Source organism: Pelophylax lessonae (assembly GCF_965119305.1).
Source record: "Pelophylax lessonae genome assembly, chromosome: 7".
NCBI lineage: Eukaryota > Metazoa > Chordata > Amphibia > Anura > Ranidae > Pelophylax > Pelophylax lessonae.
In genome coordinates, this window is record NC_138774.1 from 65,644,713 (window position 1) to 65,658,576 (window position 13,864).

General features: G+C 43.1%; 2 protein-coding genes across 2 annotated transcripts in view; both read right to left on the reverse strand.

The window, feature by feature from the left end:
* LOC309559491 (cytochrome P450 2A13-like) overlaps window positions 1-7,301 on the reverse strand; it is a 70,468-nt gene extending 63,167 nt beyond the window's left edge. Inside the window, exons 1-2 of the mRNA XM_082262765.1 lie at window positions 7,158-7,301; window positions 3,216-3,392 (exon numbers count right to left, since the gene is read on the reverse strand). Coding sequence (XP_082118891.1) covers window positions 3,216-3,392; window positions 7,158-7,268 — 288 coding nt within the window. The 5' untranslated portion in view covers window positions 7,269-7,301. The remainder of the gene's footprint in view (window positions 1-3,215; window positions 3,393-7,157) is intronic.
* A 4-nt stretch (window positions 7,302-7,305) lies between these two features.
* LOC309560464 (cytochrome P450 2G1-like) overlaps window positions 7,306-13,864 on the reverse strand; it is a gene marked incomplete at its 3' end in the record, with an annotated part of 47,276 nt that continues 40,717 nt past the window's right edge. Inside the window, exons 3-4 of the mRNA XM_082264097.1 lie at window positions 8,976-9,125; window positions 7,306-7,319 (exon numbers count right to left, since the gene is read on the reverse strand). Coding sequence (XP_082120223.1) covers window positions 7,306-7,319; window positions 8,976-9,125 — 164 coding nt within the window. The remainder of the gene's footprint in view (window positions 7,320-8,975; window positions 9,126-13,864) is intronic.

Here is a 13,864-nt window from a genome sequence, read left to right on the forward strand (position 1 = left end):
GTCAAAATCCGGCAGGGAATTTTCGTCCAAAGCCCGATCTGCCGATTTTCGGCTTGTTAGTATGATGCTTCCGACAACCGACACCGACTTTTCGGCCGAAAAAAAATCTGGTGTGCAGGCTATAAAATTTTTGTCAAAACACGGCCGATTTTCGTGCAGTCAGTACAGATTTCGACAGGGAAAAATCTTATGAGCAAGACTGGGCATGCTCAGAGAAGAAAGAACACAAAGAAAGCAAACCAACACATGACATCACTTCTGAAGTAGAATTTTGTCGGGCGGGAAAATTCATGTGCAGTCTAGGCACATTCCAACCAACAGACACCACTCTGGACAAAAGACGAACGACCGGTTGGCCGAAAAATCGTTGCGTGTGTACTAGGCCTGTGAGTGAATATGGGGTGAGCGCGCTCCGCCGGAGGCGCGCTCCCGCCCCCGCTCGTTCACGGACACCTCAGCGCGAGTGACCAGCGGACCCGATGTCTGCCGGTCACTCGCGATCGTCAGTTACAGAGGGAGAAAGGCAGGCGGCTAATATAAACAAAGCTGCCTGTCATTCTACCCCGTGTAACAGCAGAGATCATAAGGTCCTGCTATGTAGGATCGTATATCTCTGCTGTTACACAAACAGCCACATCCCTGCACAGTAAGAATCACGCCCCTAGGGACACACTTAACCCCTCCTTCCCCAATAAAGTTAACCCCTTCCCTGCCAGTGTCATTTTTACAGTAACAGTGCATATGTATAGCACTGATTACTGTAGTAATGTCACTGGTACCCCCAAAAGTGTCAAAAATGTCAGTCAAGGGTCCGATCTGTCCGCCGCAATGTTGCAGTCCCGCAAAGAAAATGGCAGATCGCCGCCATTACTCGTTAAAAAAAAAACAACAAAAATAACAAAAATCTTTCCCTTAGTTAGTAAACGCAATAACTTTTGCGCAAACCAATCAAAATATTCTTATTACATTTTTTTTACCAAACATATGTAGCAGAAAACAAATTGGCCAAAAATGTTAAAAAATTTAGATTTTTACATTTTTTTGGGGAGGAATTTCATATAAAAAAATTTGAAAAATATTGTTATTTTTGCAAAATTTACGCTCTTTTTTTGTTTATAGCGCATGATCAAAAAATCGCACAGGTGATCAAATACCACCAAAAGAAAGCTCTGTTTGTGGGGAAAAAAGGACGTCAATTTAATTTGGGTACAGCGTCGCACGACCGCGCAATTGTCCATTAAAGTCACGCAGTGCCAAATTGCAAAATAGGGCCTGGTCAGGAAGGGGGTAAAATCTTCCAGGGCTTAAGTGGTTAAAACCCCTGCCAGGTTATTTTTTGGCTGTGTGTCATTGAAGGAAGTCTCCACCAAGGCCCCATGCACATAGGGGTAAAAAAACGAAAGGTTCAGAGGCGAATACAGCTGTATGTTAGCTAAGGTGCTCATGAACAAGCAAACGTCAAATTCTTATTTGTGTGGTGTGTTCAGGGGTGTAAAAAATTGCTCCAAACTCACGCTCCCTGAGAAACGTATTTGTGCTTTTTACATGTAACTGCGCATAGATGCTATTTACTAAAGGCAAATCCACTGTGCGCTACAAAGTGCACTTGGAAGTGCAGTCACTATAGATCAGAGGGAGACATGCAGGGAAAGTAAAAAACAGCATTTTTGTTTGCACATGAGTGGATGATAGAAATCAGTGGCTCCCGTTGCTGTGTGTGTCAATGAAGAGAGAGAGAGACCTGGGAGAGCTCCTGCTCTCATGCACATCGCTGGATCGAGATGGGGTTTAGGTAACTGTAAGGGGGGGGGGGGGGGGGTTGGGGCTGGGGGGTCCCAGAAGATGTTTTTTACCTTAATGTATATAATGCATTAAGGTAAAAAGCATTCTGCCTTTAAAAACCCCTTTAACTGTGTAATGTGCGCTGTATTAAAGTGGTTCTATTGTCTCAAGTTTTTTTACCTTAATGCATTCTGTGCACAGAGGTAAAAACCTTATTCTGTGCAGCAGCCCCCCCCCCCAATACTTACCTGAGCCCCCTCTGGATCCAGTGATGTGCATGAGTGCCTCTGCTCTGCGGAGACTCTGCCTTCTCATTCACTGAGACAGCAGCGGGAGTCATTGCCACTAAGCCAATCAAGAGAGGGGGGGCAGGGCCGAGCCACAGCTCTGTGTGTGAATGGACACGCAGAGCTGCAGCTTGGGAGCACGTCTGTTCAGGTGCCCCCATTTCAAGCTGCTTGCTATGCGGGAACTCGACAGTACAGAGGGGCCAGGAGCGCTGGCGTGGGACCCGAGAAGAGGAAGATCAGGGCTGCTCTGTGCAAAAACCACTGCACAGAGCAGGTAATGTTTGATATTAATGACTCTTTAAAAAAAAAAATAATGACACTTTAAAAGTGTAATGTGTGCCACTCATACTTACTAATCTGGACATTTGTTTTCCCTGCTTTTTAGGGAGAAGAAACAGCCAGATCACTATCCTATGTATACAGAGTTCTATGTGTTTGTAAACACAGAACTCTGTGTGTGATTGGACACAGCCGCTCAGCAAGTTTCAGCTGAAATCATTGGCTGAAATCTGCTGCCAAACTCAATCGAAGCATGGGTCAGCAGGGGGCGCACAGTAGGAAGGCCAGTAATGTACATGTACGAGACCATGCCTGTACCTGCTGCCCGCTTGCAGTATATTTAGTGTGAGAGGTTGGCAGGTGGTTTAGCTGGATCTTTCTGCCAGCTCCTGCCGGAATGACTGACTCCTGTGCGCACATGTAAGATGTCGTCAACCCCACTGACCAATCAAAAGGCTTATAAATCAGGCACCTGAAGGTAGCTCGGGGAGAAGATGACAGCAGGTGGCGAGGGATACAATTATCACATCAATGGAAGATGAAGGTAAGTATTTTTAGTTCCACTTTATTTACTAAGTATTGCAAACACATCAAGGTATTTTCATCGGGAAAAGAGGAGCTGACAGTAGGAACCTGTCAAGCCAATCAACAGGCAATCAACTTCCATCTTTCAGGTAATTCTGCTGCACTTTCAAGAAATATAATCAATATATAATCAATATGTCTGGAAAAGTACTGTAGGGGAGGTGACAACCCAGTTCTCTCTAACTCTAACAGAGAATGTGTTGTCACCCACGTGTTTGGGTTGTCTGGCAGAGGTTGTCCTTTAAAAAATAACCCAAATAATGATGTACAGTAGCGTACCTTTTCCATTTGGATAAGGAAACTCTCTATCAGGTGACGCGGACTGCTCGGATTCAGGGTGTTTTTGCTGATTTCCATTTTCTGCTTCACAAACTGCTCCAGCTGCAGAAGACACTTGTGTGCCCTATGATGAGGCCCTGGCACATATCTCATCATTACATCATATATATCATAGAGCTGTATGACAAAAGAGAAAAATTTAGCATTATGCATTTGAAAAATTAACTTAATCGAAAACCAAATGTTAACAGATGTGTATAGGAGAAATGCACTCTCTAATCCTATCACTAAACATTTTTTAGCTACATAGGATAGGTTCATGTCGACTCATTGTCTTCAGTCATCACACATACCTTTCCTTTCGTTCCTCAAAAATCCCTCCTTCTACCCTGCCTGGAGTTCTCCTTCTACCCTGCCTGGAGTTCTCCTATCTCCTTTCAGGCATGGACTGCAGCTAACCTATTTGACTACATTAATTGGTAACAGCTATGTCGAATAAATAATTTCCTATCTTATGTGAGAGTCCAAGGCTACCATGCTCTGAGCTGTTCCACTATCTTCAAATCAAAAATTTCTAGTTTGTCCCCAACTACTCTGTGGGTTGTTTTGGGGTTGTTCTGGCCTAGGCACCCACTTTCATACAGTGGAGTAACTAGAACCTTAAGGGCCCTGGTGCAAGAAATCATGAAGGGCCACCCTAACCGCGCCTCTCTTCGAGCCTCATGGCGGAACATCAGGGCTCGGTCGCAAGTGTGATCTTTGTGACCCTGGTAGCTCCACCACTGGTGTCAGTAGTTTTTTATTTTTGTTATTTTATACAATTTTTTAGGGGGGGGGGGTTGGTGAGATATCAGGGATCTAAACTGATGTTTAGCCTTTGAGAAAGAGAAAGGAGTTTGAAGACACAGCCCAAGATTGCGACCCCTGTAGGTACCCCCCTGCTTTCATATATGGTGGTAGTGTCCATTCTGGAAGGCTACCTTTGATTCGGCCTCACAGCTATTTGCCATCTTTTCCTGAACTTTCTGTGGTGCTTTTGAACCTTAAACCAGCCAACCTAACACATAGGCAATTCAAACTTGTATTGCAGCTCACAACAGCCGTAAAACAAACTGTAGCTAAATCTTGGAAGTCACTAAAGCCAAAGTCAAAGCCAAAAATAAAGTGAATCACGCCACTGATCCATGCCAAAATGGAAGACATCAGTCAAGACACAATTTGTAAATTTGAAAAAACATGGAATCCCTGGGTAAAGAATTGCCTACCCCCTGATTTGAGCGAGTCGCTATTGTTACATTGGTAGACATCCCTCTTCCTTTACTTCACCTTCATCCACTTCACTGCTCTACTTCTCCTCCTTTTCTTCCTCTTCCCTGGTCATCTCCTGTAATCTTCCTTCCCTATTTTTTGTCTCTTTACCTTTTGTCATGGCGCAGTAATGGTATGGTTCTCAATTGAGGACCTTATCTTTAACTACACCAGTTTGTCACAGCTGGTCCTTCTCTATTGCAAAGATTGCATACATTTGTTCTTTACAGTATTTCACCTTTTATTTTATTTGGAGATAGCCACTCCAGCAGTTTTGTCAATAGCAGCTTTATGTTTGCTGCCTACAGCGAGTATTCTGTCTCACCTTGACCTTCGTAACTTTTGATCTCTCTACCTAATGCCAGACCAGTACTTGTCTATTTATGTATCATTCACTGTACGTGAATTGTTCCTATTACAAATATGCATTAAAAAACACATTTAACAGGAAAAAAACAAAAAAAGTAAAAAAAAAGTAATTGCGTTCCGATTTAAAGTGGAACTCTCCCAGGCACTTATGAGTTGCTAGAGATCAGTAGTGCATCTGCACACATATGGCAGGTTTCCACACATGCACACAAATCTTGCCAATTTCTGATGAGGAACACTGTAATGCCCCTTGGGGCATGTGCACATGTGCCAAAAACAGGAGACTTACTAACCCACAGCCTCCTGCAATAGCTGTGACGTAGCAATCCTAGGTGGCAGCAGAGCCCAGTCTAAACCAGAAACCCCGAATGAAGGAAAATTGCCCAAAAAAATGAAAAATGTCAAAGGAAAAATAAATAAATTTTTTAGCATTTGTGGGGGAGAGACAAAGTAAGACACTGCTGTTTAGGTGAGTTCAGTTTTGCTTTGAAGTATTACTAAAGGCAAAACTTGGGGGGGGGGGGGTCTGTGCCCCCATTAGGGAGATACATCTTCTCTATTTGTGTTTTATTAGGTCATCATCAATATTAAAAGTGAACAAAAAGAAATCTAAAATTTGGGGTCTTCCGCAAGATACGAAAAGAGGGACAATCTTCCAATGGGGAAACTAGTAGTTAACCCCGGTGGGATTGCTCTCACTTCCTGTTTTGCCTATGGGACAGGAAGTGAGGAGAAATGTTCCCAATGGGACACAAATAGCAACCAAAAAAAAAAAAAACACAGACAGGGGTTATAACCCTCTCTTATGCTATTCAAAGTGAAAAAAAAGTTTTGCCTTCAGTTCTTTTTTAAAGAGGAGCTCTGGGATCTATCTGTAAAATGGACAAGGGGAGATAAAGATAAAACATCAATTACAGTTACCCCTTAGTTGTCCTTTTTGAGATTATGTTCTCCTAATTGCCCATTCATATTGTTGCTCTGTGTTAATGTCCACTTATTAGCAAGCTTTTTTTAAAAATAATTTCCACATTGTATTTCAAATATCCCCAGCCGACTCCTATTGTTCTGAATGATCTTAAAGTTTGTAAACTTACTTTGTGAAGATCCCCAAACATTTATTTCCTTGAATTCTGTGACCTGTTTTTATTATGCCGTGTGAGTAGGCACTGCTGTGTCACACATTTAACAGGGCCTGCCTTATGTACTACAGAGGTGCTGAGAGGAGGCGTTTCAGGAGGCGGATTCAATACAGGAATCACTACCTGTAGGCAGCAAGTTACTATGGGATATGTAGTCCTTAGAAATGGAAAGTAAACAGCAAAGAAGATGCTGCAAAGCATGCAGGGATTGAGGGAAGTTGATGAATGAGATGGTCAGCAGACACGAAGAACTCCAATTTCTCTAGTAAAATCATAGTGCATTGTTTATATTGCTATTATAATGTTATAGTTATAAATTAAATTAAAGCAGAACTGCACTCAAAAGGGAACGTTTCACTTTTTCACCACCTCCCACCTCCTCTACCCTTTTGGACACATATTTTTTTTGGGAAGTGGGTACCTGGTTTTGACAGTTATCCACTCCCACTTCTGCCCGAAGTTCAAACAGCAGCCTTCTGGGACATGTCACAAGTCCCGAGAGACTGCGGGACCATTCAAAAGGCATAGAGCTCCTCACAAAGTGCAGTGGGAAGCCATCTATAAACAGGCCGGTGCCAGGGACCTGGAGACTGGTGAAGAACTGGCTCGGGTGAGGATGGTGCTGGATCCCAGGAAAGGTAGGTGTTCTTTTAATTAAAAGTCAGCAGCTACAGGATTTTAATTTTTTTTTTTGGGGGGGGGGGGGCTGAAGCTCCTCTTTAAAGTAAATACTGTGAACCCAGATCTCTTTTACACCTGCCCAAATGCTGCTAAAAAGTTAAATAAAATACTGTGGACAAAAAACAAAAAAAAGTGCAGGGGGTGATGTGACCATCCTTCCAGTGAAATCCTGGGTAATGCTAAAAAGCCAATATCTCATGAGAAATTACTCCTGAAGTGCGATTGGGGTTACTTATCATGTCCCGGGATCTTGCTGGAAGAATGATGTTGTTACCTACATTTAGGCACTGTAAGCGGAAGCCCCATCGTTTTTTTACACACGTCATTCTTATAGATATTTGGAACATCCAGTGTACTACTACTACTAGTGATTTGTCTTTTGTATAAATACACCTCAGTATGTAGTTGGGATTCTGATAATACACAAAAGGAGTTGTCTAATTACCTGACCCCAGAAAGAGGACATGGCTTCAAAAATGTTATACACAATTTGAAGCAGCCTTTGGAAATCAGGGTCTTCATAACTGTATCTGTCACCAAAGATTATGGAGCACATGATATTAGCAGACACCTGGCTGCAATATAGTGTGGGGTTCGAAGGGCACACCTGGAAAGGAAAAATAATACAGCTACCAGTTAACACAGCTAACACATGCTAACATAGGTGCTTAGTCATGAATCTAAAGCAAGCAGTCACCTTGCCGGTGTAAAGCAATCTAGTTGTATAATCTTTGTACAATTGTTTTAAGATTAACCAAAATTATGTAATCTGACAACCTAATTAGGTAATTGTATACTGTGTGGTCAACTGAACAGTTTTACCCTGTGCTGTTATTTATCTCTGTGTTAAGTTTGCTTAAAATATTAAAGGGAAACATAAATGGTTTTGGATCAATTTTATGAGAGAGAGAAAAAGAAAGAAAGAAAGAAAGAAAGAAAGAAAGAAAGAAAGAAAGAAAGAAAGAAAGAAAGAGAGAGAAAGAAAGAATAAAAAGAAAGAAAGAAAGAAAGAAAGAAAGAAAGAAAGAAAGAAAGAAAGAAAGAAAGAAAGAAAGAAAGAAAGAAAGAAAGAAAGAAAGAAAGAAAGAAAGAAAGAAAGAAAGAAAGAAAGAAAGAAAGAAAGAAAGAAAGAAAGAAAGAACAAGAGAGAGAGAGAGAGAGAGAGAGAGGGAGGGAGAGGGGAGAGAGAGGGGGGAGAGAGGGGAGAGAGAGGGAGAGAGAGGGGGAGAGAGAGGGAGAGACAGGGGGAGGGAGAGAGGGAGAGAGATGGAGGGGGAGAGAGGGAGAGAGAGGGGGAGGGAGAGAGGGAGAGAGATGGAGGGGGAGAGAGGGAGAGAGAGAGTGAGGGAGAGAGAGAGAGAGAGGGGGAGAGAGAGGGGGAGGGAGAGAGGGAGAGAGAGAGAGAGAGAGAGAGAGAGAGGAAGAGAGAGAGGGGGAGAGTGAGGGAGAGAGAGAGAGGGGGAGAGAGAGAGAGAGAGAGAGATGAGGGGAGGGGGGAGAGAGAGGGGAGAGAGAGAGAGAGGAAGAGAGAGGGAGAGAGGGAGAGAGAGAGGGAGAGAGAGAGAGGGGGGAGAGAGGGGAGAGAGAGAGAGAGGAAGAGAGAGGGAGAGAGAGAGAGAGAGAGGGGAGGGGGAGAGAGAGGGGAGAGAGAGAGAGATCCAATCTACAGCCTTGTAACTTGCCTGACTTGAATTTCACTTTGTTTTAGCACTGTTTTTTCACACTATACAAGGTAAATAATGGATTTTAAGCAGAAGCAATGTGCCATTGTTGAGTTCTCAATGAAGGAAGGGGTGCAGGCTGTCCAACATCCACAGAATGTTTACGGAGATGACACAACTGACAAGAGTCACCATTGACAAGACATTGCTCCTGTCAATAGTGTAATTTTTTAATATTCTGTAGCCGTCTGTTGATAGTGTACAGCTTGCACCCCTTTTTTGTTAAGAGCTCCATGATAGCACATTGCTTCTGCTTGGAATCCATGATTTACCTGCAATGAAAAAGTTACTATAGAGGAAGAGTTACTCTACAAACATGTGAAATTTGAATGACCTATGTAAGATAATAATAAAAAAAAATCATACCCGATTTTGCATTACCTTCAGTACAGCCCTTGTATTATAGGACTACTCTAGTTAATAGGAATATAATAAGTTAAATTAATAAAATTGGTAAAATTTTTATTTTCTATCCAAAGTCCGTAAATGTAACCAAGCTGTGTAGATTTTATCTATTGGTTTATATGTTAAGATCCACATACCATGGGTTCCTTTAAGGGCCTCCACCAGATATTGAGCTTCCTCTTGAATTCGTTCCTCAATGCTTCTTTTACCCACGCCAAAAGTTCTCAGGGTCTGAACAGAGAAACGACGGAGCTGCTTCCAACACTCGCCATTACTCAATACTATGCCTGAAAGAAATATTAAAATGGTGTTCCAAAAGTTTCTTGGCAGTTTTCTTGGCCTAAGGAAACTTAAAAAGAATGGGTTTGGAGACAGTGTTTTAATTGAGAAAGTTGGATCAAGAATGGCACTAGATCTCAAGGTTGTTTAGATTCTCAATGAACTTGGGAACAGGTGATGGACCTCAAATAGACAGTATAACAAGCATACCTCTCAAGTTTCTGGAAAGCTAAAGAGGGACACCTTTTAGCACATAGTATGTAGGCAAAGGACATGTCCCTTCCACAGCCCTGGTTAAACAGACCACAAAGATCTGATATGCAGATAATTATTGATTATCCCCGTGTTGATGTCACACAAATATGGGGCCCCACTAGACTGGGCTTTTTTTTTTTTCATGGGACCGCATATTTAAATTTCTCTCTCTTTGCTGGGAGTGTGCTGCGGTGCATGCTCCCAACACAGACAATGGGGTCTAACCGTGAGCCCCAAACTCAGTACCAATGATCTCAACCCAGAACTCCAGATTCCGGGTCACCTGATCGCTGTGATAGCTTCTGATTGGCTATCACAGTGATCAGTCACTGTTAAGCACGCTGTCATATACCTGGCAATGGAGCCTGATGTGGAGAGGAAGGCGATCTCTTACACCTTTAGGTCGGTACCCCTGATAAGGTAACAAGAGGTAAAAGAGCCTAGAGTGGCATGAGTGCCTGGCAGTTCTGGTGATGGCGGTTGCAGATGAGAGGACAGTGTGCACTTGGATGCAGGCTGGAACGTGACGCAGGGCAGCAGACGCAGTAGGCTGGAAGAAAGTCAGCAGGCACTTGGCAGGCTGGCAGGTCACGGGCAGCAAACACTCGGCAGGCCAGCAGGTGGCAGACAGCGGGTACTTGTCAGACGGCAGGGGTAAGGATGGCCTCCGTGGGCAGGACACAGAGCAGAGTCGTCAACGGTAAGCAGACAGGCAGAAGGATCAGGCAGGGACGTGGTCAAAGGGCAAGCCAGGGATAGGTTCAGGCAGAGTTCAAGCGTGGTCAGATAAATAGCAGAACGGCAACAGAGAACCAAGCACAGGAACAGGTAGCAGAATGTTGAAGACCATAAGGCAAGGTCCTAGTGCAGATGAGATATTTAAATAGCCCACTTGGCACCAATCTCATGGCGGGCATGCACATCGGCACGCACATGCATTCGCGCAAGCGCAGGTCCACTACTACGACTCTGGCTAACAGGAATTTGCTGTTCATGCATATTTATGCGCCTTTGCACATTGGGTCTTTCCTGACAATAGGTGTGGCTAAAAGGAATTTTCCGTCCGCGCATAACTATGTGCCCGGGTATATTTGGTCTTTCCTAACACCCGCCCCCGTGTTTTCTGTCTCCTTGAATGGCCAAAAAAGATTTGTCATTTATATATTTCTCTGTCCTTGCAGAAAGATAAAAGTGTGTGTAGAAAAAAAAACAACACACACACACACACACACACACACACACACACACACACACACACACACACACACACACACACACACACATATATATATTTATTAATTTAAATAAATATCTAGGTCAGTGTCAGGGTTAGTTTTGGGGGCAGGGTCAATTTTTTTTTTTGTTTTTAAATTAGTGTTAGTGTCAGTGTGTTTTAACTAGTAAAAAAAAGAAAGATGCGCACTATTGTTTCTAGGCTTTACTATGGGTACAAACAACAAATGATATACACATACGTGGTATCACTGCCATCATCAGGAGCAAGAGAATTTGTTTTGGATTGTTCTTTGGTGGGAGGTTAGATAAGAAAGATACAAGAAATATACAGATATAATATATATATATATATATATATATATATATATATATATATATATATTTTTTTTTTTTTTTTACTATTTTGGGCCAGTTTTACTTTTAGAATAAAAAAAAATGTAAATATTCATTACAATTTACCACCAAATAAAAGCCCAATTTGTCCTGAAAAAACAAGGTATAATTTACCTGGGTGCACAAAGCAGTTGTGATGATATGTAAAGTTTTACTAAGACATGTCAAAGTTGCAAAATTGGGCTTAGGCATTAAGATTTGTTTTACCCTTAAGCCCCGTACACACACACAGATTGTTGGCCAACTGATCGGCCAACTTTTGTCCAGTGTTGTTTGTTGGTTGAAATGTGCTCTAGACTTGCACTGGACTTTTGTTGGCCAACAAAAACCAACTTCAGAAGTGATGTCATGTGATGGTTGACTTTCCGTGTGTTTTTTCTTCTCTGAGCATGCCCAGTCTTGCTCATCTGATTTTTGTCTGCCGAAAGCTATACTGACTGAGGAACAATCGGCCGTTCTTTGTTGGCCAACAAAAATTTTATAGTCTGCACACCAGATTTTTTTCAGCCGAAAATTTGCAGTTGGTTGTCGGAAGAATCATACTAACAAGCCTACAATCGGCAGATCGGACATTGGCCAACAATTTACGGCCAACAATCTGAGCGTGTGTACGGGGCTTTAGGCGCAAAGGGATTAAACCACACAAGTACTTTTTAAACACTTCTGGACCGGAAGGATTTGCCCCCTTAATGACCAGGCCATTTTTTGAGATTCGGCACTGCGTTACTTTAATGGACAATTGCACGGTCGTGCAATCCTGTACGTAAATAAAATTGATGTTCTTTTTCCCCACAGCTTTCTTTTGGTGGCATTTGATCACCTCTGTGATTTTATTTTTATTGTTTGCACAAAACAAAAATAGAGCGACAATTCTGAAAAAAAAATCACATTCTGCTATATAACATTCCCAAAAAAAAAAAAAAAATTTAAAAATCAAAATGTTTTAACATTTTAGGCCAATTTGTTGTCTGCTACATATTTTTGGAAAAAAAAACAAAAACAAAACGCAATAAGCGTATTTTGATTGGTTTGCGCAAAAGTTATCACATCTATTAACTACGGGAAAGATTTATGTAATTTTTATTGTTTTTTTTTTCTACTAGTAATAGCGGCGATCTGAGATTTTTTGGTGGGACGGCGGACATATCGGACCCCTAACTGACATTTTTGACACTTTTGGGGGGACCAGTGACATTACTACAGTAATCAGCGCTAAAAATATGCACTGTTACTGCAATAATGCAATTGGCAGGGAAGAGGTTAACCCAGGGACGATCAAAGTGTTAAATGTGTACCTAGGGGGCGTGTTTCTAACTGTGTGGGGGCAAGGCTTGTAAAATGATCACAGAGACCTGTGATCCTATATAGAAGGATCACAGGCGCTCCTTGATCATTCCAGAGAGAAGAACGGTCAGCTGTGTTTACAACAGCTGACCGTTCTTCTCTCTCAGTGGGGAGCGATAACAGGTGTCAGGCGGCAATCAGAGCCGATTGCCCCGTACATCGGTGTCCCCGCTGCCAAATGGGGGTGGGAGCACGCTGCCGGTGGTGCGCGCTCACCCCCTAGCTGCAGTCGTGCGACCAATGTATACCTACGGTGGTTTTCGTAGGAGGGCCAGCCTGCCGTAGTTATACTGCGGGCGGTCCTTAAGTGGTTAACCTCTATTTTTCTTTATATTGGCTTTTCAAAATAACAGATGTAGTAATATTGAGGTTGGATAAAACGTTTAGTGCGGCATAATAATTTTAGTAATAAAATAATACATTTTGTATAGCAGTGTATACATTAGAACAAAAAGAGGGATAACTGAGACTGCACGACGGACAGAGGGATTTGGTCTCAATGAGGAACAGTCCCTCCATTTTGCCCCTGCAAAATGTCAGGGAAATGGCCGTAGGAGAACTGGCAATGTTGCCAATGCTAGAAATGGACGCATCCGGTGCATCCCTATAGCGCAAGAATGGTGAATAGGCAAACGTGCGATGGCACGGATTGGCGAACACATGTGCACAATAGTGCCCGCAGTGAGTGACAGATGCAGCCGCTCTCTGGCCTATAAAAGACTGTTACTGCATTTACCAGATTTCTGGATTGTCATCAGCCTTCCCTGTGTTCCTGAGCCTTTGTGCATATCACTGTGGATTTCCTGTTGTTGACCCAGCTTGCCCGTGACCTGTCTGATTTCTTCTCCTGGCTTTGACCCCCTGGCTTCTTCTACCAATTCTGCTGCTGCTTAATCACTCATGTATGACCCCGGCTTACATTACGGACTTGCTACCATTTGCCTGCTACTTACCTGCCCTCCTGTGTATGACCTTGGCTTGCTCTTGTTCCTGCTACTTACCTGCCTTCCTGTGTATGACCTTGGCTTGCTCTTGTTCCTGCTACTTACCTGCCCTCCTGTGTATGACCTTGGCTTGCTCTTGTTCCTGCTACTTACCTGCCCTCCTGTGTATGACCTTGGCTTGCTCTTGTTCCTGCTACTTACCTGCCCTCCTGTGTATGACCTTGGCTTGCTCTTGTTCCTGCTACTTACCTGCCCTCCTGTGTATGACCTTGGCTTGCTCTTGTTTCTGCTACTTACCTGCCCTCCTGTGTATGACCTTGGCTTGCTCTTGTTCCTGCTACTTACCTCCACTACAGACTGAACACCCGTGTATGACTCCTGGTCTGGCTTCCACTACTGCCTCCTGTGTGCACCGTTGCCCAGTACTTCTGGAGTTCCTGAGAGACATCTGCCTGACTGTGCATCTGGCTTGGATTTCGTCAGGTGATCACTGGTCCAGTTCTTCTGTACTCTACTGGCAACCTGTGCTTCTTTGGGCACTGCACCTCCTGTACCATCTTCAGGGGTGTACTGCA